The 26635-nt window shown below is 44.2% G+C and overlaps 1 protein-coding gene, 1 long non-coding RNA gene and 1 other non-coding gene across 4 annotated transcripts; 1 reads left to right on the top strand and 2 right to left on the bottom strand.

Annotated features, from left to right (window-relative positions):
- Positions 1-2946: 2946 nt before the first annotated feature.
- LOC116788975 lies at positions 2947-8852 on the top strand. Of its 2 annotated transcripts, none has more exons than XR_004357821.1 (4): positions 2947-4690; positions 5751-5814; positions 7377-7452; positions 8262-8852. It is a non-coding gene; the product is annotated as an uncharacterized LOC116788975 (long non-coding RNA). The 2 variants fall into 2 exon arrangements; XR_004357820.1 differs by having other exon boundaries at positions 7377-7475.
- A 4588-nt stretch (positions 8853-13440) lies between these two features.
- On the bottom strand, positions 13441-25402 carry EIF4G2 (eukaryotic translation initiation factor 4 gamma 2; the record flags this gene model as incomplete). Its single annotated transcript, XM_032690342.1, has 22 exons — positions 13441-14731; positions 15023-15144; positions 15276-15487; positions 15902-16106; positions 16329-16587; positions 16909-17124; positions 17209-17313; positions 17559-17684; positions 18443-18556; positions 19002-19162; positions 19248-19389; positions 19593-19691; positions 19777-19860; positions 20383-20493; positions 20908-21059; positions 21139-21205; positions 21301-21432; positions 22098-22200; positions 22544-22669; positions 23094-23159; positions 23310-23374; positions 25265-25402. Coding segments are annotated over 22 exons (2871 nt in total), but the record flags the coding sequence as incomplete, so codon positions are not given.
- Positions 18242-18401, bottom strand: LOC116789118. The gene has a single exon (XR_004357901.1). It is a non-coding gene; the product is annotated as a small nucleolar RNA SNORD97 (small nucleolar RNA).
- Positions 25403-26635: the final 1233 nt, after the last annotated feature.

Here is a 26635-nt window from a genome sequence, read left to right as displayed (position 1 = left end):
TGGAACCTCTGGTTTAGACTTCTTTGCTAATGCAGAAGTGACCTTCTAATTTAGGACATAGAGGTAGTAGTAGAGAGCTTAGTCTTTGCTGGCTGCTCATTCTGTACCACTAGGACAGAGGAGGTTGTAGTTTAAGAAAAAGCTTATGCAATGCTATATTCCCTCTGTCTGGTTCCACAGATCTATTCAGAGGAAACTGTTCTTGGAGTCTTCTCACCTTTGCACCTGAAGGTTCTGGCTATACAGACACTGCTGAACCAACAGACTCCTCTAAGCAGGGCTAATGCTAATAAATACTAATAAATACCACTCTTGCCTTGCACTGATGATAGTTTACTACCATTTTTGAAGATGCCTCAGAGAATATGAAACATCCCTTCACCCATCCCCAGTCTTTAAAGACAGATAATTGTTTTGTTCCAGCTTTCAATAGAGTTTGAACTGCTCTAAACAGGCTCTTCTGTCTATTTCTTATGCTGAGCTAAATTATTCTAGTACATGTCTCATTCTCATGGGAATCTGTCTAAGCAAAAGGTAACATTCTTTTTTCTTGTGGGAAGCTGTCCCAGACCAGCTGGAGAGGAAGAATTATTGTCAGCAGCTATTTTCTTGTACTAAAAAGGAAAGAGGGAATTATGTCTCATTTGGGTTTGCAGGAACGAGGCATGTTCATGCACAAATTCAACTTGGTGACTTTAGTCAAAGTGATCTTGGCTTTCCAGGTCCATATATTTTTACCCTCCAGCATATGTATTTCTGAACTGCAGCAGGGACATCCATGTTAAGGATACTTGTGCTTAATGGTGGGTATGGGCTGCTCCTGGGGCATATTTGGCTGCTTTTGGTGATGTCCTAACACCAGTACTTGTTCACTCTCCTGAGGAGCTACAAGTTGGAATATTTCTTTCAATGCCAGAGCTGCTACTTCTGATCAGATTTTCTCTTTCAGATTATTATCAGTTAAGGCTGAATTTCTATTAAATGCTCCTTGTAGATGAAGACTGTGCTGGTTAGACAGTGACAGGCATTGCCCTGGATGGATACCTGGGTGCACTGGGCTTTCTGCCTGGTGTTCACATAGACAAGTTCCTCTCATCTTCATGCAGCTCTTTTATGGTCACTGCATCAGGGAATGGGCACGTACTGCAGGAGGCTTAACTCATAACTCTTGGAGCATTCCCTGTTTCTTTCTGCAGTCTGGGTTGCTCAAGGTTTGCACAGGCATTACCTGAGTTATGGCCATAAGGTGTTGCCATATAAACAGAATGCCACTACTGGAAGGGGTAAGGAAGGAATGAAAAAATAATTATGTGTCAGATTAGCGCTTAAAATAGATATTATTTACAGTCTTGATCCTTAATTACTTGGTTCTCTGTATTTCTAACTTGGAGCTTCTACTTTGGTTACCTTTTGCTCTGCACTCACTTATTTGTAAGTAAAGCCCCGAGAGACACTCACCTTGCCCAAGAGTGTTTCGATTTCTGTTGCCTTTAAACTGTGCAGGAAAAGGATATATTTGGTTTTTTAGCATGTGTGCAAGAACTATCCATCTATCCAGTTGTAAAACCAGAGAGCGGAAATTGTAGCAGGAAAATCAAGTGGAAATATACATTAAAATAGAAAAAATATAACATTAAATCCTCAATCTAGAGAAATAACATCATTCAGATGTACGAGCAGCACTCCATGGTTGCAGTTGCAGAGGTACTTTCTTGTATAAGCAGCAGCATTATCAGTGGAGTTTTGTGCATTCCTAATGGAAAGTTTGAATGGAGCAGGAGGAGAAAAACATGCCTTGACTGCCTCTCTCAACTGCCATGGTGCATCTGCATCATGGATCCGAGTGGATTTGTCCAGTCCAATCTGATTGTGGTGTAATCCTCAGAGAACCCAAGGCTCACCTCAGCTGGCTACAGTGAGGCTTGTACCTAAGTGAAAGTTTGGTGGTACTTTTCATATTTACATAGAAATGATTCTCAGTGATAAAGAACTGCAAGTTTTAAGTTGTTTGTCGTCTTTGGGTGAATTGCCTGCAAACAGCAGCAGTTACCCTCAACTGTACTTTTGCAGAATGCCCTGTTGCTTTACTCCAGCAGAAGGGATGTTGTGTCTCTTACTGTTCTTGTACATTTTTGTCTTTGATTTCGGTTTTAAGAAATGTGTAAGAAGGCATAGTAGGCAAAGAGGTGGGATCCAAATTGTCCATCAGCGTGTTGGGTTTCTGTGGCCAGGTTTTGGTAGTGGGGGGGGGTACAGGGGTGGCTTCTGTGAGAAGTTGCCAGAAGTTTCCCCCATGTCTGACAGAGCCAATGCCAACCAGCTCCAGGATGGACCTGCTGCTGGGCAAGGCTAAGCCAAGCAGGAATAACAGTAATGCCCCTGGGATAACATATTTAAGAAGGAAAAAAAGTTATTGGGCAGATAAAAATTGCAGCCAGAGAAGGACAGAGTGAGAACATGTGAACAGCTCTGCAGACCCCCAGGTCAGTGCAGAAGTGGGGGGAGGAGGTGCTCCATGCTCTGGAGCTGAGGTTCCCCTGCAGCCCATGGTGCAGCCCATGGTGTGGCAGCTGTGCCCCTGCAGCCCATGGAGGACCATTGGGGTGCAGAGGTTCCACCTGCAGCCCGTGGAGAAGCCCCTGCCAGAGCGGTTGGATGCCTGGAGGAGGCTGTGACCCTGTGGGAGGCCCATGCTGGAGCAAGGTCTTGGCAGGGACCTGCTGACCCATGGAGAGGGAACCCAACACTGGAACAGGTTTTCCTGTAGGACTTGTGGCCCTGTGACCCACACCGGGGCAGCCTGTGCCTGAAGGACTGTACCCCTGGAAAAATGACCCATGTGGCAGCAGTTTGTGAAGAAATTTGCCTGTGGGATGGACTCACAGTGGAGAGGTTCATGAAGGACTGTCTCCTGTGGGAGGGACCCTCTCCCTGAGCAGTGGCAGAAACAACCTGGGATGAACTGACCATGACCCCCATTCCCATCTCCCTGCACTGCCAGGGGGGTGGAGGTAGAACTTGGGAAGAAGGAAGGGGTGGGGGGAAGGTGTTTTTAAGTTTTATGTTATCTCTCATTATCCTTCTCTGAATTTGTCAGTAATAAATTTAATTAATATCCCCATTTTGAGTCTGTTTTGCCCATGACAGTAATCGGTGAGTGATCTCTCCTGGTCCTTGTATCAACTCATGAACCTTTAGTTGTATTTTCTTTCCTCTGTCCAGTTGCAGAGTGGAGTGAGAGAGTGGCTTTGGTGGGTACTTTTTGTTGAGCCAGGGTCAACCCACCACAATCAGGAGGACTGAATTTCATGTGTCACGTTCTCATTGACACCGATCTGCCAAGGAGCAATCATTTTTCCCCTTTCACAGTTTGTGTGACTCAAAGAGAATTGAGGCTCTTTTGTGCCAGGGTGATTTCTTACTGAGTTGTACAGGATTTTTGTCTGATCTGCAAGGTCCTTGGAGCATAAGTTGATTATAAAATGGCAAATGTTGTTGCTTGATTAGTAATAGAACCACAGCCTCTTTCTCCACCTTCATAATACAAAGTAGTGAAAATGATCTGATTTTGGTTTTGAGTGGTTTAATTTAAAAAGAGAAGGTTATAAACACATAACTTTACTATTAGAAAGGTTGAAGGGCCTGGCCAAGAGTATGACTTGCAAACAAATTAGGGCCAGAATTGTCTTACAGAATTAAACCTTTACTGCTAAAAAACGATCTTTGTTGTTGATCCCCATGTTGAGGGGCTGGGTTTTGGCCAGGCAGGCCTTGATTCAATTCCTGTCTTAAGTAAACTGCTATAAAGCTGCTTTGCTTTTACTGAGTATTTTCTGTGGGCAATTAATCCGTATCTCCAGGAGAGCTTCAGCATAGGCTGTGGTTGTAGTTGCACAATCCCTGAGGTTGCCAAATAATCACATGCATTTGTTTTGTTTGGGAAAACTTCCCTGTGATGATTTGTTTAAAAAAAACAAAACCAAAACAACCACAGAGCAATCATCGGTGGTGGGAGCGAGGGTGAGTGTGGGATGCAGAACCAAAAACCCACAAAAAATCCTCTCAAAATCCAGAAATACGAATAAGTGACCAATTTGTAAATCCCTGGGAGACTGAGCTAATTTCATGTGTGATAATTCTGTGAGAGTAGTGAGCTTTTCTAGTGTATAGGGGAAAGAGAAGAGGTGTCCCTGTGCCCTGAAGCACAGCTGGTGCCTGAGGGAACTCAGACCAGAAAGGTTCCAGTTCCTCTGCTATTGGCACTGGCAGGGCTCCGAATCCCTTCGGAGGTGGCTGCTGCAAAGGGTTCCCATCACACCTAAGGAACAGCAGGGACAGGACAAATGTTCCAGGTCAGATGTTTCTTTCAGAATTTCTGGAAGGAGCTGCCCAACTAAACAGAACCTGTGCTCAGTGTTTAAGCTGTGCTCGAGGCTGGGTTATAGAACATCTCCTCCGTTGGATGTCCTGCAGCTGAGGCCAAAGCTGTGCACTTCCCAGCGGGCAGCAGAGCTGTGCCGCACCCTTAGCAGAGGTGGAGAAATCCTGGGCAGAAGCTCATGACCAGAAGCAGCATTTTCAAGAGAAAAAGGAGGCAGCCCATAACTGAGACAGTTTAAAAGAAGAACACCTAGAGGTGAACAGAGAGGTGGGGACTTCACACCAAGAATGCTCTGCCTTCAAACACCTGGTAGGTCCTGACATAGATTCTGTTCTGGGGGTTATCTGGAAATGTTTCCCTTGACAAACATGCAGGCTCACAGATCTCACAATGAGTGAACCACAACTGCATTAAATGCAGTCCAATGATTGTATCTCCCTAGACTTTTATGGTCTTATCCTAATATTTAGTATCCTTCCCTCTGCCTTCCAGTTTGGTTTAGTTTAATGCCCAATTGTAATCATCTTTGTTGTCAACTCCCTGGTCAACTGTCTTATGGTGCTGTTAATTGCTACAAATGCAGACATTGCTTCTATTAATAGTTCAGAGGATGCATTTTTATGATCTCTTTTTAAAAATTAGTTAATCTGACATGACTAAAATGAGCTAGTGTTACAACTTGGGGTATAGGAGAAAAGGTTCAGCAGGGCTGGTTATTCCATAGCCAGTACATTTCTTTTTCTGAAAGCAGAAACCCTTCTGGTTTGCATCTCTCTGCTGGGAGTGGCAACCAACATGTGGCATATACTTCCTTTTGTATCCTCTAAGTAGCTCATGGGCTGCATGGAATAATGAAGAAAGTTATCTTTGAAAATAGTCATGTAGAGCATGAAAAGAATCAGGGGAGGAAAAATCTAAATTTAAAGGCAAGTAAGTGCCTTAATTAAAAGGTATCAGTATATTGATAAATCTAGTGAATTTTGTCAGATTACAAGACTTCTTTATTTACTGTCTGCTTCATAGAAGTTACTTTTGATTAAAACAGTTGTACCTGAGAAGAAGAGCATCAAGCTTCTGTATCCAGTATTGCCACCTTGTTTGATCCCAATTCTTGTTTTACCTGGTGCTTTCGCTAAACCTCACCTGCAAGAATGAGAAGAACTAACACTGTTCAGTGTTTTGGGGTTTTCTGTTTTGTTGTTCTTGGTTGGGGTTTTCTCTTGGGTTGTTTGCAGCCCTTGTGGCTGCAGTGAAAAGTCTGGATGTCTGAAGGACAGTCCCCCAGAGATACAAAAGTGGAAAAGCAAATCAAAACAAACCAGAATTTTACTATGTGTCAAGATTTCTAATTCAAACCTTCTGGGTTTAGGTTTCATCTCACATCTTCGAACGGTTAAGATGGAAAATGAGGAGGGAGATTGCACATCTACAAGGTGATGAGTGGAGAAGCACGTGTGCATTTCTTTTCCTTTCTGGTGGTTCCAGATTTCACAACAGTTGTCTCCCCTGGGCTCACAGTACGGGGCAGCAGCAGCCGAAGAGGCTGCAGGGAATGTGAGGGCTGAAAGGCAGAAACCCTTGGATAGAGCAAAGGAGAGAAGGGGAAGGAATGTGGGTTATAGATGTGGAAACACAATGTTTTGGAAAAACTCCTGAAGTCTCCAGAAGAAGAAAAATCAGGAAGGAAAAACAAAAAGACAAAATAAATCTGTATATAATGATTAATAGTTTGATAAAATCAGCATTTGAAAGGCGATATTTAAAAATATTTAAAGAGATGTTTTGCTCAAGATTTTCATGATGTGTATTGCTGTCTTTTTTTTCCCCCATACAGATGTATTTCCTGCATTCAGATCTTACAGGTCATATATCTAAATTTAAAATGGTAATGAAATGGGTTACCGTAGGTACTCTATAGAGAAAATTCCCATGTTGGTTTTTCAAATTTCATTTCCAAAGATGAATCAATCTAATACTGAAAATTAGATTGAAATTTAGGGTTGGATCAATCATATTCCTAAATTTTCCTCTACCAACACAAGCAAGGCAAGATTCATAGACTAAAAGTTGAAATGAATTCATTTAAAGAGGAAATAAAGTGTAAATTTTTAATGATTAAAGTCATAGAAAATCGGTGGAGTAGTGCAAAGGATTTGAACTTCTAGCAATTCCAGACCTCTAGACATTGGCATTTCTAGAACACTGCTGGGAGCAGGAGGTTTAGCTTGTTCCCCCAATGCAGTTTGGGACTGGGTTTCAGTGTCCTATCAAAACACAACCTATCTATTTAAAACTTAGTCTTGATGAACTGAGAGGCACCTGTTAATGCTACTGCTTTTCTGGGACAGTTGTGCTGTGCCTTCAGCAGGTGTCACAACATGGATGTGCCTGGCAGAACATGGACAGCACAGTTTGTGTGCAGTACAATTATGTGTTAATAGAGAATTATGGCACACTTTATTTCAGTGTTATATGGCCAGGTGATTTAGGTGAATTTTAGTTATCTTCAGACATCTAAAAATTAGCAGTCTAGACACCTTGTAGAGGCCCATGGACTGGCACCCCCAGAGGGCAAATCATCCCCTCCCAAGGTAATAATTTAAGTTAGGTAGGATGAGTCACTGTGAGGAACCTGTTTCTCTCTGTACAGCTGTCTAGACACTCAGCATTTGGATAGTTAAGCGAGGAATCCCACACAGCACAACAGTAGCTCAGATGTTTGCTTTGTTATTCATTTGAATTAGTTTCCAATTTAGATGCAATTTTCCCCTCTGTCTCCTCCCAGTAACAATCCAGTAGGATCAAGTTTACATGAACCTTGATCACACTGAGGAACTGAAAGGGAGATTTCCACAAAGAGGCATGGCATCCATCTACCAGTTCCCTTCTTATTTTTGCTTTTATGAGAGTTTTTTGTTACGTTTAGAGGTTTTTTTCCACATTGTATTTTAGGTTTGCTACTTCAGCGAATACCAACAGCAAATTTCCTTCACAGGAAATTTCCTTCCTGAATTTAAGGACTACTTCTTGTGCATCTGTGAAGTACTGAGCAAAGTGTCTGGGAAATCAAGGTGGAGCTCTCAGAGGCTCTGGGGTGAGTGCACAGTGTTTATCTTCATCACTGCAGTGCTGGTGGCACAGAGGTCTCAGCCTGGCACGTGCAAGCCTGAGCTGTTCCAGTGCCTGCACTGGGTTCTGTGGGAAGCCCAGTAAGTGCTTCCAGGGTCTGATTCCTCAGCTGCTGGTTATGTGCTTTACTGCACAGGGAACAGCTGTATTACCAGGATTCAACTCGATCATTTAGTGTCTTGAATGTTCCTTATTTAAAGATGAAATCCAAAGCTCACAGGATGTCAGAAATAACAGTGTTACCTAGATTTACGTGTGATCCAAGGAGCAGCCTGTTTCTAAAGTAAGAGGGAAAGGAAGAGTTTGAATTAATAACATTTCCCCTTACAAACCAGATTAAGTGTGTAGAGTCTTCAAGGAGAAGCAAAATAGCAAATTATTCCCATGTTGGCCCACTTCTGGACTGAGTTCTCCTTCAGTCCTTTATGAAGGTTACTATGGAATTTGCACTGGCAATTCCATAAGGATAGCTGATAGAATAGCCTGTTCTGTACTTATATAACTGATGTATTTTATCAGAGACATTCCAGCCCCTGAATTGCTGCAATCACTCCCAGTGGATTCCAGTGGGCCTCTGCAGGAATGTGCCAACCTGCAGGGAAAGGGAGGGGGTTTTGGGGTGTTACTGCATTACGGTCCTTACTCCCACTGTATATCTACTGAGATAATTATCTCGAGGAATTTATGAATGGCCTTTCATCATAGCTAAATACTTCATGGTCTTGAAAATTAAATTGCATCAATTCCATAGAAGGAAAACTATGGGAAATTGGAGGTCACCATGGAAACGTTCGCTGGAGCAGGAAATGAAACTGCTGTGTTGATCAAGTGAGTAATCATTTCTCTACAGCCCAAAAAGTGCAGTGCACCTCCCCTGCCCCTCATGGCTTTGTCTCCTCCAGCAGCCTGGCCAGGGCTCTCCCTGCTTCGGAAGCGTTCTTGGTATGGAATTGGGAGAGCCCTGCACTTCCCAGCTTGGCTCCCGGGGCTGTTTAAGGTTCGGATGTCAGCTGTACCCCAGGATGGTTCCTGGTTTGTTGTCAGTACTGGGAGGGGGGATTAGTATCGATGCTTCTCCTGTTACCCAGAAACTGAAATATTAACTCAGCAAACCACCTAAGCTTAAAATAATATAGAAAAGCCCAAGGCCTTAAGTCCTTCCCGTGCTTTATGCCTCTGTGAAAGAATGCAGAGCTGGCTTAAACACGTACCTGATGCCTCGTTTGTGACTCTGCTGTGGAGGCAACTGCTTTCCAAAGGAACAGCTGGGATTGGGTTCTCCAGCCTTAGATTTGGGTGATGTCACCTATCCTGAATAACAGTGGCAGTGCAGCACCCCAGGAATCTGCACAGTTCATTGCTCTAGAAGGCAAATTCCCAATACAAAAGTGTGTTAGACTTTGGGTTTGTAACTTGACTATTATATGGGAGAAATGTTAGGGGACCAATTCCAATGAAATGTATTTTCAGTAGATACCACGGGCCCCTGAGCTGAGGCAGATGACAGCCCTGGCTCAGAGCAGAAATCAAGCCTCTACCACACTGAACTCTAAGATTGTGTAATTTAGCATTGTTGTGAACATTTAATTCAAATCTGCGAGGTTCCTCTCCAGGAAAGGCCAGTCACCCAGCATTCTACACTCCAAAGTGATTAAATCTTCAACTGCCTATGAATATGCAATCATTTCTTACAGGGTTTAACAAAATCACCACAGAAATGCAGACCAAGCCTTCACCTGTATTGCAGTTTTAACTCCACGTTCTTGCTAATTTACCCTTCACTTCTCCAATTTCGCTTTGTCCTTAAAAACCATCCATTTGCTAACAGAACAAACTCTATAAACTTCATCCTCCACACACTTTATCAAACCAGTTAAAGATCCCTTTTTGTTTCACAAACTCAAGTGTTTCGCATAGCTGCTTAGATAACAAAATTGTGTGAATACTTCACACATCAGATCCTTCAGACGCTTCCACTGTGAACATAAACAAAAACTAAATGTAAGACTGACGTTGTTCTAAACTGCAAAATATTTGAAGATAAAAATCCCACTCAGATGGCTGCTTTCCTCACTCTGGCCATGTATTTATGCCAAGTGTAACTGTTGCCATGGCTGCCTCGTCAACTCATTAAAAATAACAGTTCCCTGGTCTCCAGCTCCCCTCCGTTAAAGGAAAGGGATGTGGGCGCTCTCTAAATTGAATCCAGACGAGCCTGTGTCCCTTTGCATCACCACTTAAAAGCCACATTATTCAAGGAGCTCCTACCTCAGGAGTCTTACTCCGTCCCTGACTCTCAGAGGTAAAGGCCTGATTCTGTTTTAGAGATTTCTTGGTCACTTAGAAGAGAAACTTATTCTGGAATGCCTGGATAGGAGAGGATCTACTGGAAGTGGTCTGTATCTTACTAAGTAACAAATGCAGCTATTTCTGAAGGATTGGCAAACTTTCTTGGATATCTTGTCCTGGAAGCAGATGTAGAACCACCATGCAGAACCTTTAAGGCCATATTGATTGAGTCTCCTTTAGATTACAGTTAAACCCTGATGTCTGCAGCTCTGGCTCTGCTAGAGCTTTCCTTTCCTGTTGCAGCTCAGAGCTCAGCTGCAGATACCATTTCCGGTTTGCTTTTGAAGATGCAACATCTGAGTAGCTGCTCCAGGCTATAGATATGCCCCTCAGGAGATCTCACCCCCCTGAACTGAGCCTGTATCTGCTGTGAACCTCTACTCTCTGGCCAACATCATTCCAGATAAAAAGCAGCACCGACAAAGCTACAAGGACCTGGCAATTTATGTGAGGGCAGGGAAAAAGCTTCAGCCAAGGGCACTTGGTGACTGAGTACACAGTCTTTGCATGACATCTTGACCCATTCTGCCATTCTGGTCTCCCAGAACTCTAATTGCCATTTCCCCTATTCATTCAAATCAAATTGTACGTAGGAGACGCAGCGTTTGAAGTAAACACTGCAGCAGCCAGTCAGTAACAGGAGGTTTCTCAGGTACCTGGAAGCGTGAGCTCCCTCCACTTCACTGCACTGCACCAGCTCTCTGGGAACTCATTATTGAGAATAAGCATGAATTGGCAATAAACTCACTTTTTTAATCAGTCACTGCAGCTGCGAGCCTGGATTGCAACATACGCTGTGATAATTCCTGTTTCAGATGTGTTCTAAAAATTTACATCAACTATTCAAGACTCTGCCGAAATGATCAAATTGTTTGGATTTATTCACTGCTCTGGGGAAAACATCCCTCCAAATCTAAATAGCATTCAGATGGAAGCTTCCATCTGCTAAAAAGCAGGTCAGCTCAGTCACACTCAAAGATTTTGTTCCATACCCAACCCCCCCACCCATCCCCAAATCCCATAAGACTTCTTCCTGAAATTTCTCCCCCTGTGCAGAGTTATGAAGATGTTTTGACTTTTAGGAACTGATCAGGTGATTCAGAACACCTCTCCCAGGAGGAGAGGCTGAGATCTGGGGTTGTTCAGCCTGCAGAAGGTTCCTCTGCAAGAGAGCTGAAGAGAGACTTCTGACAGGAGAAGGGGGAATGGCTTCAAACTTAGAGAGCGGGGTTCGGTTAGAAAAAAAAATTTGTTCTTCACTGTGAAGGTGGTACAACAGTGGAACAGGTTGCCCAGAGAACTTGTGGCTGCCTCATCCCTGAAGTGTTCAAGGCCAGGCTGGATGGAGATTTGAGCAACCTGGTGTACTGGGAGCTGTCCCTGCCCATGGCACCTTTTTAAGGTCCACTTCAAGCCATTCTATGGTTCTATGATCAGAACACATTCCTGAAACACGCAGATTTAATACCTAAGCACCTCTGCAGCTTGGAAAGGAGATGGTCTCCTACTGGTATAAAGAGGGACAAGGCAGCCACTGTCCCACTGTGACACTCACTAGAAGCAGGTGAGAATTCACCACAACAGGTCATTCTCAATAACCAACCCACAACTGTTGGTTCAGTAAAGGCTCCTGAGTGGGAACTGCAACCTAGACCAGGATTTCAAAGATAAACTGAACTGCTGTGAAATGTGTTTAATAGCAGTTTCTTCCACTCTCCTGGCAATGTAGTTTCGCCTAAACATTTTAAAAAATTACTATCGATAAAAGTCATCATTATTGATCAATTATATTGGTTTAATTTTGCTATGACTTTGCTATTTAAAAGTACATTTAAAAGTTGCATTTTAAGTACAATGCAACTCGTAGGTGAAAGAACACAGAAGTGAGACCAACCCAACACCCATCCCCTGTTCCAGATTACTTAGTCAACAGCACTGCACTTGAGCACTAAAAACTTCACAAGCCAGCTGGAGATCTCCTTATCTAGGGAAATACCACTTGGATACACACACTGCAATGAGCACCATTTTTATACCAGTTTCAAGAACCCAGATCTGATCACACTAACTAAATGTAAACTTTGCAAGTGTCTCACGATGGCAGTAAATAATCCCAGAGTGTAGTGGCATTTTACTGTTTATGTTCTATTCTATGTGTTTAGTTGTTGCCCTATCCCACAGGAGTTTTCTCCAACAGAATTCGCAACACAGTGACTAGTTATAAACAAGCCAAGCAGCAAAGCCTCCATGCACAAGTATGTAAGACTGTAGTAATTCCATTTTGGGCTGGGCAAGAATACAAGGCTTAGTTACACTACTCCAACAGCTTACAGCTCCCAGCTTCACCTTCTCCAAAATGTGGCAGAAAAGCTTAGGTACAGGTTCTAGATCTACTCTGAGGTTTTGACTAGGAATTGTTTTACTTGCACATCCTTCTACTACTGCCTTTTTCTTCCACCTCTTATGAATTTAGTTGGAAACTACTGGTTAGGACTGTTCTTTCATGACCTGTGGTTCTTCAGACTTCCAACTCTGCAGCCCCTGGGCACGTAGTGCACTGTTTGTCTAGTAACCTACACCTGAAGTACACAAAACTTGTATTAGAGCAGCCACCACCACTAACCAGTGAGCTGTAACAGCAAAACTTAGAGACAAACTAACAAACTTGGAGGAACTCCACCCTGCTGCTGAAACAATGTGTGAGTTCACTGCATCTTACTACAAAGTAAAACTGCAATTCTAAAACAGAATTATTTTGAATTTATTCCTAATAAATGAACCTTGTAACTGTACTTATGTACCCTTATCCTGTATTTAACTGCAGAACCTTGGTGAGTATAGCAGACATACACCTGAGACCCACCTTTATCTCCCTGAAACCACATATGAAGGGAGGAGCAAACTCTGCAACGGCAGTAGTCCCAGCATTGACATTACTCTACAGATAGGAAATACTGTCATAAATTTCAGATCACTCTGTCATGCCTGGGAGGAACACCATAGCTTTAAGTACTTTTTTTGAAGCCCCAGGCTGTCAGTGATTCCCACTGTCACACAGGAGTTGCACCTAAAGCCAGCTCTGAACCTTGAACCACCAAAGTGCACTTGGGGCTCTCCTGTCTCCACTGAGCCAGACTTCACAGAAATATCCTGCTCTCCTCTTCACTGCTACATAGACATTTCTGAAAGTGCAGTGTCATGGAACTTGTGGTAGCAATTCCTGTCAAATACACTTGGCTTATGGAAGCACACTACCTTGATTTACTGAGCTGGTACAGCAAGTTACTGAGGCACCCTGAGAGACCCAGGCTTACAGTGTGCAAGAGGCCAGGGCTTGGGACTGTACTTGGGAAGCTCTTCACAGCAAACCAGGACCTGCTCTCCAAGGCACAACTCTCCCAGTCACAGAAAAGCTCCACTTTTGTCTCCAGTGGTGAAGAAGGGTTTATAGACTAAAGCACTTCCATCACTGGCAAACCCAGGAGACAGTATTGTTCTGCCATTACAAATACATCACCTTGCAACAGGTGAAGTCTTGAGTATCAGCGAGGACAAAAAAAAATTCACTAGGGACAAGGTTCTAAGAAGTAAGGTATTTTGAGTATTTAATAGATGACATTTCAAGCCTGTACAATGCAACATCATTGAACTCCTTTGTAGGGACTTTTTGCCAATTTGATTTGAGAAACAGGCAGCTAACAGACAATGCCACTCGATTTGAAAACATGCATGTGGCCTGGGGAAGCTCAAAGCATTACCAAGGTAAAAAGCACATACTCACTGATAAAGCATACACTGGACCACAAGGCAAACCCCTACCACTTATTCGGCAGAATTACATCATTTTTCTCCTGTCATAACACAGCTGTAGTGTTTTATCTTGTCCGTGACCTTATTTAGAATTCATCTGCATGTTCAGACAATGAGTGTAAAAATAATTTCAAGATGCTCCCATCTAAAGCAACTCCCACTGATATTTCCTTTCTTAAGTGAACTAATCATCAGTCCAAAGCTTTTCTACTGGGAGACATTCAGAAACAAGTCAAGTATCACAATGTTTATTGATAGATACAAGTATATAAAATCAGGGCATGAACATGTCTTGATAAATTAAGTAGACTTAATTTCAGTACTATAAGAGGGACCAATTCAAATTTCTCACCATGCCATGTTTCACACCCACAAAAACCTCTTCCAAAGGGCATTAAACCATCTCTTCAGCCGATCAGTTTTTGTGCAAGTAAACTGTTCCTTTTAAAAAAAAGACTTGTGCACTTGCCCAGGCTCAAGGATATTAAAACCTAGCACATAAAGCCCATTACTAGAGGTAGAAATACAGGCAATATACTATTACGGCAACAACCAACCATCGATTACAGTTAAGGATTCTCTGTAACAACCAAATGGATAATCAAATATTGCAACAACTCAAGTATTACACTGAGCAAAGTGCATTTCTACAGTATTCAGTGTTGCTATTCAGTTTTCTAACTTAAAAACAGCCTATGATAACTGGCAGCAAAGAAGACCCTTGCAACAGACTGCTTCTGCTCGAGAACTTATGATGTAATTATTGCATGCTGCTAATACACTGTTATCTAAACATTAAAGATACTCTAAAATATTTTTATTGTAGACTATTAAGACATACTACAAAAACCTTTTGCAGAGGATATCCTACTGACATACTTCTGCTTTAAATATTGTGAAACATTACAGCGGAATGAATTTTCGCAGTGGTTAGGTCAAATGCAGTTACATCATAGCAACAGTATGTTTGCACAATTTAAGGCTTTGGCTGGTTCTTTAGTCAGCTTCTTCTTCAGATTCTTCTTCTTCAGCAGTTTCCAGCCAGGTTAACCACTGGTTTACCTGCAGTTACACAAAACTGGTTTAAGGGAGCAGGAATTATTTCCCCACTAGGTAGTTCTGCAGAACACTGCTCCCCCCTCCCAATTTGTTTTTAAAATCTTCCAGCCACACCTGCAGTACTCATAGGCCTCCAATAAATCAAAAAGGTTTACTTCATCTCGCTTAACTCCTCCCCAGTGAAATACTCCATCAAGCTGCTAGACATTTTAGACACTCTGGAAGTGTTCTCAAGAACTCCAGCGCAGCAGAGATCACAAACCCAAATCTCCACTCTGATATTAGCAAATTTACCTGGAATAAAGCTTTGCCTTTCCCTGGAAACTCTTGAGTAATATCTTCTTTCCATGCCAAGAAGGCTTCTTCTTCAATGATCTCCATGTCATAGAAATGAACAAAGAAGCGCAGTAACATGCCTATGGAAGTAAATTAAACCTTTGTTAGCTTTATCACCTTCTGAACAGATGCAGGGAGACAAGCCTGAAAGTTTGTCTGAAAGCTATACACAGATTCAAGTTCAGTTCTGGGAAGATCTTGATGCACCCACCTTTTGGAAAATTATTGTTGTAGCAGTGCACCTGGAGTGCATATAAAGCACTCACTTGCAGATCAACATGGTCATGGAGGAACTTCTGCATTACTGGCTTGAAGGAAAGAAGCAGCTGTTTTTCCTGCTCTAGCTGCTCTTTAGATGGAGCAGATGAAGAATCCGATTCGTCACTGGGTGGGTTTACTTCACTAGAAATATACTGCAAGAAACTGGACAAAGAAAAGCAAAGCTCAGTTCTGTAAACTGGGAAATCTAGCACCTTAGACTACAAGTTCAGCTGGTTGTTACTACAAATAGCCTCCTGCTTGCACCAGTAGTCAGGTGCACGCACAGGGATTTGTGCTGTGGCTGACAGCACACCACAAAAATCTTTGTTTTCCCTCTATTATGACTCTACAAACACACAGGTCTAGACTTCTTCCCAAAGAAAACACCTCCCACTGATGCAAGGTCAGAGACTTGCTCTTCTTCTCAAATACAACGGGATTTTAAGAGGAGGTTCACTTAGAACCATCTGTCTCCCTGTGCACTGCACACAGTGCTACATGTCAGGCTTTACAGTTACTGACCTGTCAGTAGCTTTACCGAACAGGTGTCTCAACTACAGCAAAACAACATCTCACCTGGTCATCAATATATTCACAAATCCCTTATCTACATGAAGCTTGGGTGAAATGTTATCTTTAATCCACTTGTAGATGGCTTGAGGGGATGGATCTGATTTTATTTGCTTTAGCAGTTCCTTCTCCAGTTTCAGAAGCGGGAACAAGAAGCTAAGCCCCTTCCCTTCCAAGATCTCCAGCATGCGGTCCTTGTTCTGGTCGATTTCTGACAAGTAAAACACACAGGTTAAGGGCTTGTGCTGACCAAGAGCTGCAGTCAATGGTTCAGGGCTCCAGACATCTCTTAGCAAACAGCACTCCCAACAACGAGGACAGGTGACTCCACCAAGATAACTTTGTATTTTATTTTACTCTGGCATAAACTAGAGGGAAAACATCTCGCATGCACTAGGATCGGGTGTCAGAAGAGCTACGTGGCAACTCTTACCTGGTAACATTTTCTGCATATTCACTTTGCTTTGTTGGAACAATTCTGTTAGCCATTCACGGTCTTGTAACTTAGCTAACTGCTGAAGACAGAGCAGGAAGAGAGGGAAATGGGTGCCACTTTCCAGTGGTTGAGCCAGTTCGGAAATGCTCACCAGGTCTGAAATAATGGCACGGGCTGCAAACTGTGCTAAGTAGGATTTCACCAATGGGATGTCCACCTCCAGTTTGGGGCACTGGTCCAATACATTCAGGAATGCCTACGAAACAGTATGCACACAAGCTGAAATTCTGAAGTAATTTTGTACCTGTGGACAGTAATTAATACTTGTACTACACAGGAGCCTCAAGTTTCTTTTCTGCGTTCAACCACTTGCAAGGAGGTTCCCAGTTTCTGGTTCCCCAAATATTACATTTCTTCCTTTTGTCACTTCATTTGCCCCTCACAGGATTAAACATTATTTTACCTCCCCAGATCACTGTGACTTAACAAAAATTTGCACACCGACTTTACACAGGCCACCCACCACGAAGAGCCAAGAAACAAGGACTGCAAGACTGTGTAAGAGCACAGTACCTACCTGCATGAAGTTGTCACTGGTGGCTATTCCCTCCTGCTTGAGCAAGCTGATCAAGGTGCTTGCTTTCTCTTTGTCTTCATCTGATCTATCTAGGGATTGAATGATTACTTTGCTCAACATCTCAGGAATGAAGTGTTTCGGAGCTCTCATTTCTCTCACAGTATTGACAGCATCATTAGCATTTCCATTGTTCAGATACTCAGTCACCACAGCCTCCTGCAAAGGAAAAAGGCAGAGCTGAGCATTCTTTGTGAAGAGCACATACAAGGCTTCAAGAATCACTATTATACACTAACTTACAGTTTGTTTAAGGAGCTCTTCTTTAGAAGGAGGTGGTTTCTTGGTGGTCTTTGCAGGCTTCTCTTGTATAAGTGGTGGATTTGTTTTAAGACCAAGTTGAGGCGGCTGAAAAAAAAAAGATACCACAATTTGATTTTTGCAGCACATCTACCTATGCTTATATATCAAGCTGAACAACATCTAACACATACGAAGGCAGATGGGAGTCAAATCACTGTGTTTTCATACATTCTCTCTGTATGTCCTGCTCTGTGCAATCAAAAGCTTCTCCCTTCCCACATTAGAAATTAAGTTTTGCAAGCATGAAGAGGTAAGTACAGCCAACAACGTACACTGATTTATATATTTACCTGTCCCAAAGGTGGTGTCTGAGTGCGTGGTGGTTGAGCACTGGGAGGAATCATAGTTATCTGGGGCTGAAGCTTTGGCACTTGGTTTTTATTCATTAGAAAAGACTGAGCAGGTCTCAGGCTAATCTGTAAACAGATAAGTCAGAAAAAACTCAAACTGTTTCAAGTATTCTGACCAACAAAACACAGCTGTGGACTCACACCAAGTGATCTCACTGAAGCATGACTTCATTTCTACAGTGTTAATACTTGAATACAGATTAAGCCACGTGTGTCCTGAAATTCCCCCAAAAGCAAGTTACTGGTACTTAGTTCCACTATCAAGAACTGGAAATGCTCCTTTTAGATGCAGTATGTTAGAGACCCAAGAAGATAATCAGCATGTTTGCTGATGTATTTTACAGCCAAGATAATAGTCCGCCAATTGCTCAGAAGTTGGGATACAAGTCTGGTTAACACTCAAAATGACAATGCAGTTTTACTTTGCATTTGAAATTTTGCCTATTAGCCAGTTCTAAACAAAACAAAAAAAATATTTAGCCTGGTCCAGCACTTCAGGGTTTGTGAAGTTCAGGATTTTCTGAACTTTCAATTAAATGTATTGTTATGACTATGATGCATGGGAACTGATGTCAGAGTAGTGTTCATGGAAGTGTGGGGGAAGGAAGGGACACCCCAAAAAATTGCCCTCATATCTCAGTCTTGCTCATAGGACGCTGGATACCCTAAGGAAAGTGAGGGGGGTAAGGTGAAAGAGGAAGGGACAAAGGAGGAGGAGGAGGAGAAGAAAGAGTTCCAGCATTAGTCCTCATAATAACGCGTCTTGCTATAATCATTGGGCAATATTTAGAATAGGCTTTAAGTAATGTAGGCATGTCATGTACCTCATCTGCATTAAGCTGTCCTTTCTTAGAAAACCGAGGTGGCATATCCTTCGACTGTCCTTGTTGCTGGGATAAGAGTCCCTGATTCTGGGTATGGTAGAGCTGGCTTTGCCCCTATTTCAGAAAGGGAGATATAGAGAAAGAAGTGCAGATGATGGAGTGGCGTACATCATATGGTAAGTAGTACCAGAGGGACCAGAGAACAAAGATTCTATTTGCCAGGAAGGGAGAAAGAAGGAGCAGGGGTGGTGGGAGAGTAGCAACTATCCCTAAAAACAGGGCTATCTTTTAAATAAAACACACCATTCTGACCCACCAAAGCCACATGCACCTTTTCTTGCAGTTAAAAAAAACCAAAAGCAACAAAAAAAGTGTATTCCTTTCATCTTCTGCACAATTTAAAAAGTCGTTTAGAATTTTTGTATCAGCTGAGCATCAGTTCTTAGGAGAATCAAATCTGAGTAAGTCTTTTAACATTAGCAGACTATAATCCATAACATACGCATCTGAGGAAGAGCTCCTAAACAAGCTGAAGTCACTGTGTGAATATCCTCCTTACCTGACTTTTCAGAAAAGATTTGCCTAGGTCTCCAAACTGGGATTGAGCAGAAGGCATGAGGTGACCCCCATGGCCATTGAAAAGTTGGTTTGTACGATGGCGTCCCATGGTGGGTGAAAATCTATCCTGAATAACCCCTGGACCAGTACCAATTCCGCTACCTGGACGAGACCAAGGACAGCTTTAGTTCTTGTTCAGTACAGCACAGCCACAGCCACCCCCACCACGCTTGCAGTTCCAGCCTACCTGGCATTTGTCCAAACATATCAGCAAGCCCTCCGAGTGGGTCCCTGTCAAGTTTCATCCTGGGTGGCATAAAGGGTCCCTCCAGAAAGAAGTCGCTTCTCATCCCTTGAGACATAGGAGCAGGAATAAAAACTCCCAGATCCTTTAAAACAGGAATTGTAAATTTTTATTAGCATGGACTCACAGCCCCTCAAAAAGTAAAGTTTTTAGCCCTCAACTACAGAAACACATCTGATTTTAACCCTTAAACCACCTGTCACACTCTATGAGAACTACTCACAAGTGCAGTGTAGGTTTTGGGACACAGAGCAAAGCCAAGCACAAGACCTCACATGCAACACTTACTTTTACTGCATCTTGACGGATTTGATTGATAGTCTTTGGTCCATTGTCAAGAAAAGCTTTGCGAGGAACCCAGTTGTGTTCTCTCAACTCCACAGTATCCTTGGAACATAAAAGATTATAAGAAAACGATTCAAGACAACTTCACAAGAAAAAAGCAGCAGTACAACCCATTTTATCATCATACCTGCAGCAGGAAACGAATCCTTGCTGGCAATTCCTTACTTGACATCAAGGAGCGCATACGGGCAAAGTACTGATCCATTAAGGACTGGGGGAACAAAATTACAAGTTGGAGTAATTCTGTCAGTGTCTTGAGTATTTTCATTCAAGACACCCAAGATCAAATAATAGAAAAGGCTGCCCTTTCCTGCCATCTCTATCTCCTTGATGGTAGGCCAGTTCAAAGCAAGCTAACGCATCAGGACATCTGAGTCAGAGATTAATAACACAGCCCAAGTTCTCATTACTCTGAGATCATTTCAAGTTTACATTCAAATCAGCTGTGTTCAGAACAGTTCATGACATTATTTCAAGCAATGTTTAGAAAAACAACAGTCTTGCATTTCTGACTTCCAGATGGCCCTAACTACATCCTAGGATGACTTTAAAAACCATTCCAAAGATGAACTCCTTTTGCTATCACCTGATGCAGGAGCCAGAGCTGGCCCTCCCCTCCGAAAGTCAAACCTCAGTTCTGTACTTATGAATACTGTATACAGAAGGTTCAGCCAATCAAAGTCCTGGCCACATAATTTAATTAGGTCAGTGACTGCAAGGGATAGGCACATACCTTGGCTTTCGCATGATCTAATCTAGGCCCCACTGTCCTCATTATCTGACAGAGGCACTCCAAATCCTCCCCCATATCTTTGAGTTGGACTCTCTTCTTCTTTTCCAAAAGCTGAAAGAGGAATTAGGCATTTGGACATATTAACAATTCATAAGCAACAAACTCAGTACACTGGCACATACAGAAACATTTTAACTTGTTCTAAAGGCAAATGGACTTGACAATAACTTTAAGAACTGCTAATTCAAGTACTTATTACTCCTAAGTGTATGTACTTTTAAGTACCTGTGGTATTTCTCTCTGGGCCAAACTACATCTTCTCTTGGAGACAATTCCCATGGCTTTGAACAAAGCCAATTTTACTTCTTAATCACGCCAAAAGACTGATCATTTTAAACAGTGGGGGGCAGGTGATTGTCAGGAAACATTTACATGTTATTTTATGCTTCAACATTCCCAAAGCAGCATAATAATTTTTTTTAAGTCCTATTTCGCTCCTGGCCCTGCCCCAATCTGGATACTCACTGTTTTGATGCACTTATGAAGGATAGATTCATGAATAAGATCAAGCTTGCCAAGTTCTCCAATGAATTTGATGTTCCCCAGCATCTTGATCTTGGCAATGGCTCTCTGTTCCTCCTCCTCAGGGAGGAGGGGACCATCATGCTTATCATAGACTGGAAAACAAAGAAGCCTGTTTAGCGTGGCTGTGGGAAAAGAAGACAAACGCTGTATTAAAGTGGTTTTAAAACTTACTATCAACATTTCTGGTTCGGTTTTCAAATTCATCTTGAAGTTTAGATATTAGGAGGCGTCTGAATGTCTAAGAAAAAAGAGAACAAAGAAAACAATTAAGCTAATCTGTGCAACTGCACATCCTAGCCAAAGTTATCATTCCAGATTGACAGATACACTCACTGTGCTTTGCTTCTGTCCTGGATGACTCTCTGCTGATGGGCCATCAAAGTTGGGTGCATCTTCTGCCAGTCGCAGACATAGTTGAGCGTACAGCGAGCTATACTTGGGCTCTTCAAGGGCTTTGTCTACGATCTGAACAGATGGGTTTGCAGTAAGGCAGCATGTAGGAGGATGCAAAGTTATTAGGAAAGCGAGATGGAAGACAGAAGGCATTACTACCACTGTGATCCAGAACTATCTTTTACTAAATCAAACACGGAAATAATGTAGTTTAATGCTAGTCTGAAGTGAAGGGAAAAAGCTCTTCTATGCTATTCAAGAGCCTCTATAATCCTTGGCCAACAAAACTGATCATCACAACACCTATGTTAGCATTGCCAATCTGATCTCAGATTAAACAAAGCAACGTAACACCTACATCAGTGTCCCAAAAAGTCACCTGCAGTAGCCTTCCCAAGACCAAAAGGCCTGCTCCTCAGGAAAACAGGAAGGGCAAGGGGCAGTGAAGGGGCACAGAAACAGGACTGCTAACTGGCATCTCACATTTTTAAAAAGCCTGTCATAGAATCCCCAATCACATCTAGTGATTCTTGAAACTTCTAAACAAGTTAAAGCATTAAACCTACTTCCTCCTTAGTATACCCTTCTCACACAGAAAGCAGGTGTGAGGTGGTGTTTGATAATCCAAATATACAAAACCATTAGACATACTACTTCTGTATCCCACCAAAACCAACCAGCCTTCTGACTTTTAACATGCAAGAAAACTGTAGTTTAAAGAAATGCAGCCATCTTACCAGCAGTATGACCCCTTTTAGGATGAGCTTAGATTCTACACCCACATTGAGGAGCTCAAGGCATAGCTTGTCAAACTTTTCAGGAGTAAGCTTATTTAGTATGCTAAAGAGGAACAAACAAAAACAAGAATACAGATATTGTAAGCATGCTACAGGTTGTTTCAGAGTCACATTTATCTTTACTTTTTAAACCCATTAAAAATAAAGAAGTGCAATTTTCCTTTCAACTATTTTTGCAAGATCTTTAGATAATGTAGTTTTGAAAATTCCAGTCCTCTTAGAAGGGTTCAAATGTTTGCTGCTGCTAGATGATCAATTTGTCTTCTCTAAAGGGACTCACCTCCCCCAAACTCAACCCACGTGTGTTCCTTTCCTCCAGCCCATTTATTAGATACACATTGCTAACGAAAGCAGTAAGGAAAGAAATAATCCTGTGAAGAACTTACCCTCTTACTTTCCTGAAGATTGCATCATGTCGTTCTTTGTCGTTTGCGGAGTCGTCATCTCGTCTAGTGCTTCGTGAAGGAATCCATTTCTGAGCGTTTTGCCCTGGGTTTTTCCCCAGGAACTCGCTGCAGAATTTTGAAGAATATGATTGTTAAACAAATGACTTAAAGAACTGCCTTTTTAACCTTTCAGTATTGCCTTACTCAGACCAACTCTGTTGCTTGCTTTGTTAGGAGCATGCACTTGCCCCTGCCAACACAGCAGCATCTGCTGCACAGCAAAGTACTCACTCAACAATAATAAAACCCCACACCCCAGACGACACCCTCTAAACTTTTAAAGTAAAAGGCATGAGCAAGCAAGTTTGTGCACCTCCTATTACCCAGGATGCATACTCTTAACAGACACAGAATGCAGAACATTATAAGGTTATCAACTCAGTAGGTGTCCCTCTTGCAACTTTAAAGCTGCACTATTTTCAGTTCTGAATTCACCATCAAGCATGCTCTGCCTTAAAATCACGCCAAATTAGAGACCAAGATGACATACCTGTTGCTGGCAGTCTTGGGATAGTGCTGAGGTGCACCCCTACCACCTCCTCCGCCTGAAGAAGCACTGTTAAAAAACAAAACCATGATCCTTGGTAAGTTCAAAAACTCAATGCTTTCAATTACATCTCAGTTTTGGTATAAACATCATAAGAATTTGAATTCTCAAAGGACAGTTTTCACTGCCAACTGTTCATCAAACAAAAGGCATTAGTACCTGAAACGAGAAGCACCCCCTTCTGCAATCGCACTCTCCACTTTGGCGGCTTGACAACGAAGAATCTTCAAAAGAATAAAATTAAATTGACGGGGTGGGGAAAAACAAAACCTAGAAAGACAAACCAAGCATTCATATTATAGTTGTTTTACTATCAGCCACAGCGTCTAACTTACAATAAAAGTACAAATTTTGTTTAAGAACGAGAACCTTTAAACACTGAGCTTCACAAAAGGTAAGAGAAGTCTTATTTATGCGATACTTGGGAGTGATCACAGAAAGGCCAATTTCACCATTACAGCCACGTTTTCCAACGGAGGTCAGGGAACAGACATAAGGGAATCACAGACTAAAACAGGAAGAGCCTCAAATTTACCCAGTCCACTCTGAAAAGCACTTGCAGAAAATAACATGTACGGTTTTTTTAACACAGCATAACTAATCCTTTATTAACATGGCTTATAAACTATGATTAATTATAGTAACACAAAGTAACCAAGTTTTGAAGTGATGAACACCAGACCACAAAACGCACTACTTAACGCAGTAAAAGGGATGTAATCTGCGTCTAAACTGCCTACTAAGCTCCAAAATAACGAAAAAAGGTACCGCCCACCCCCCCAACCCCCGTCAAATTTTAGCTTGCAGTAAGAAAAAAAAAAAATCTCGCTGCACCGCTCACGTAGCGGGAAACTAACCACGGGGACAGAAACGCCCGGGGGGGAGGGGAGGGGGAACGCAAAAAGCCCCTCACAGCTACGGGCACCCCCCGAGGCTCCGCCGCCCGCCGGGCGCGGGCACGAGGAGCGGACACAACATGGCGGCGGCGGCGAACAATGGGCTGAGGGCGCGCAGGGCGCCCCCCGCAGGTACCGCTCGGCACCGCCGCCCCCCGCCCCGCCCCGCCCGGCGGGCGCCGCCCGCTCCCCGCTCTTTGTTCTCCGGGAGGAATCCGCTCCGCAGCCGCCGCCGAACGGAGGCGGCCCCCTCCGGTCCGCCCGCGGGAAGCTGCCGGTATCGCCCTGCACCGCCACCCCCGCAACAGGAAACGTGGGCGAGGCTGCTGCCCGGCTGACGCGGCGCCTCGGCAGCGCCCGCTCTTCCCTCCCACGAGGAGCCAAGAGAAAAGAATAAACAATTAAAAAAACCCCATATATTAAAAAAATCCTCTCGGCACGTTTCCCTGGTAATGCGGATCTCTAAGGATCCGCAGCCCGCTACGTGAACCGAGGCTACTCCCTGGAAAGGGAGCTAGTGGGGCAGCGCGGGTGCCCACAGCGCGCAGCCAGACCACCATCCTGCAACTGTGCAAACCGAGCCGAGCCTTGAAAGGGACCGTCCCTACGGACCAGCACCACCCGACCCCATCTCCCTCGCTCTAACCTCTAACACTGCTGCTCAAGCGTCCCCTACGCGCCCGGTGGGGGCTGCATAGCTCCTGCAGCCCTTCGCTCAGCAGCGGCGGGACCCCCCAAGCCGGCAGCAGCATTACCAAAGCCGGCAGAGGGAGCGTTCCCCGGCTCGGGCCGCCATTTTGTGCGGGAGCCACAGAGAAGCAGCCGATGAGAAAATGGCGGCCACGCCGGGCAGCCGCCATTTTAGGCTGCAGCTGCAGCATTCCCCGCTCCCTCCCGGTCCCAGACCCGCGTTTCTCTCACCACTTCACGCGTTTCTCACCTTCCCTAAGGCCTTGTCAGCTTCCCCGGGTCCCGGCGGCTACCAAGGGCAGGGGAAAAGGCAAGAGAAGGGGGGGGAGGGGAAGGGAGCCGGGGACCGGGGCTGGGGAGGGGAAGGGGGGAACGCGCGGGACAGGGCGAGTCTCCGAATCACCACAGCAAGAGCAGCACCGGCCCGACACCTCCCCCCGCCACCTCCATAGAGCGCCGACCGCCGCCGCCGCGTCTCGGACGCTCCCCGGCAGCCCCACTAACTTTATCACCCTTCACGCAACCTACCCCACCTCCCGCCGAGACCCGCCAATCGTCGCCGAGCGCTCCGCCCGCCCTGCCAATCACAGCCGAGGCGGGGGGCGGTGCCACGGCCGGGGTGGGCGGGGGGGAGCGGGGGTTTGGTTGCGCCGCGCCGCCGCCGCAGTGCAGCACCGGTATTCACGAAGGCCGCTACGCTGGGGGCCGGTGGAGCCGCCGGGCAGTTCCGCGGCACCTGCGCAAGTGGCGTAAGCGCTCCATGGCGGCCGCTTGGCCGCTGCTCTCCTGCGCTGTTCGCTGCCGAGCTGCAGCCCCTCACGCAGCCCCAGCGCTCGGGGCCTGCGGTGCGAGCTGCAGCCGCTTCTGTCACGTCCACACAACGGTAGTTTAACTGTTTATGTAGCCTCGTAACGTTTTGGTTTGTTTGGGGTTTGGTTTTTTATTTAATAAATTGATTTTTCCCCAGTTTCCCCTCAGACAGACCAGATTTCAGATTTTGTTGGAGGTGAAAGAAATGAGCTGATAACAGACTGTAGCCTCGAGCTTGCAATCAGACCCGGAGAAGGAGGGTTACCATGTGAGCTCCAGGAGCCCGTCTGCACGGATCTAGTTTCAGGTTTGCTTTCTGGGGTTGGAAACTATTTCTCCCTCTGCATGTGCTTTTCAGCTGTGAACTGGCCTGTCTGCGGCTGCAGGCGGCCCTTGGACAACCAGGGCTCCGGAGAGACATTTTTGTGTGTCTCTCATGCCAAGCACACCACTGGTGGGATATTCCTGCTCCTCTCAGTCAAACAAAACAAAGGTGGCCAGGCTTCCAGCTGTAGGTGGAAGTTTAAATCATGGACACTTCCAGAGAGTCACCCACGAGAGGTTTCATCCTTTAACAGCCAGGTCTCCGTCCCAGGTGGTCGCTGAGGTGGCAGCTCCCCCGACTTGCCAAAGGATCAAACTTAGTTGCCCTGGGAGGGGCCATACAGAAAAAACAAGGGGTAAGTAAAGGTGACGAGAAACCCCATAAACAGCTACATCTGCTTTGTTCACACACTTGCCTTCCGCTTTCGGTTTGTATGACTCACAGTTCAGATGCCTGGGAGAAAGTGATACATGTAGTAACTCCTGAGCCACACACATGGCAAGTCTGGACAGATGATATTGCAGAACTTCCAGCTTCCCAAAAACATCCTCATTCCTAATGCTTTCGACACAGTGTGCCACAGTGTCACAAGGGTTATGTAAGGCCTAAGGGGGGCTGTCATACAGGAGTTCTTATGTTGCGTCTTATCTGGGATGAAGTTTGTTCAAGGTAGATTTCCCCATCTCAGACCCGTAAGCATTAAGGACAGTTTACTTAGCGGATTGTGTTACGGAAAGTCTTGAATAAACTACCTGAAAGTAAGT

This window comes from Chiroxiphia lanceolata, chromosome 6, assembly GCF_009829145.1.
Source record: "Chiroxiphia lanceolata isolate bChiLan1 chromosome 6, bChiLan1.pri, whole genome shotgun sequence".
Taxonomy (NCBI): Eukaryota; Metazoa; Chordata; class Aves; order Passeriformes; family Pipridae; genus Chiroxiphia; species Chiroxiphia lanceolata.
The sequence above is the reverse complement of the archived record's forward strand: the minus strand, read 5'-3'. Positions and strand labels throughout refer to the sequence as shown.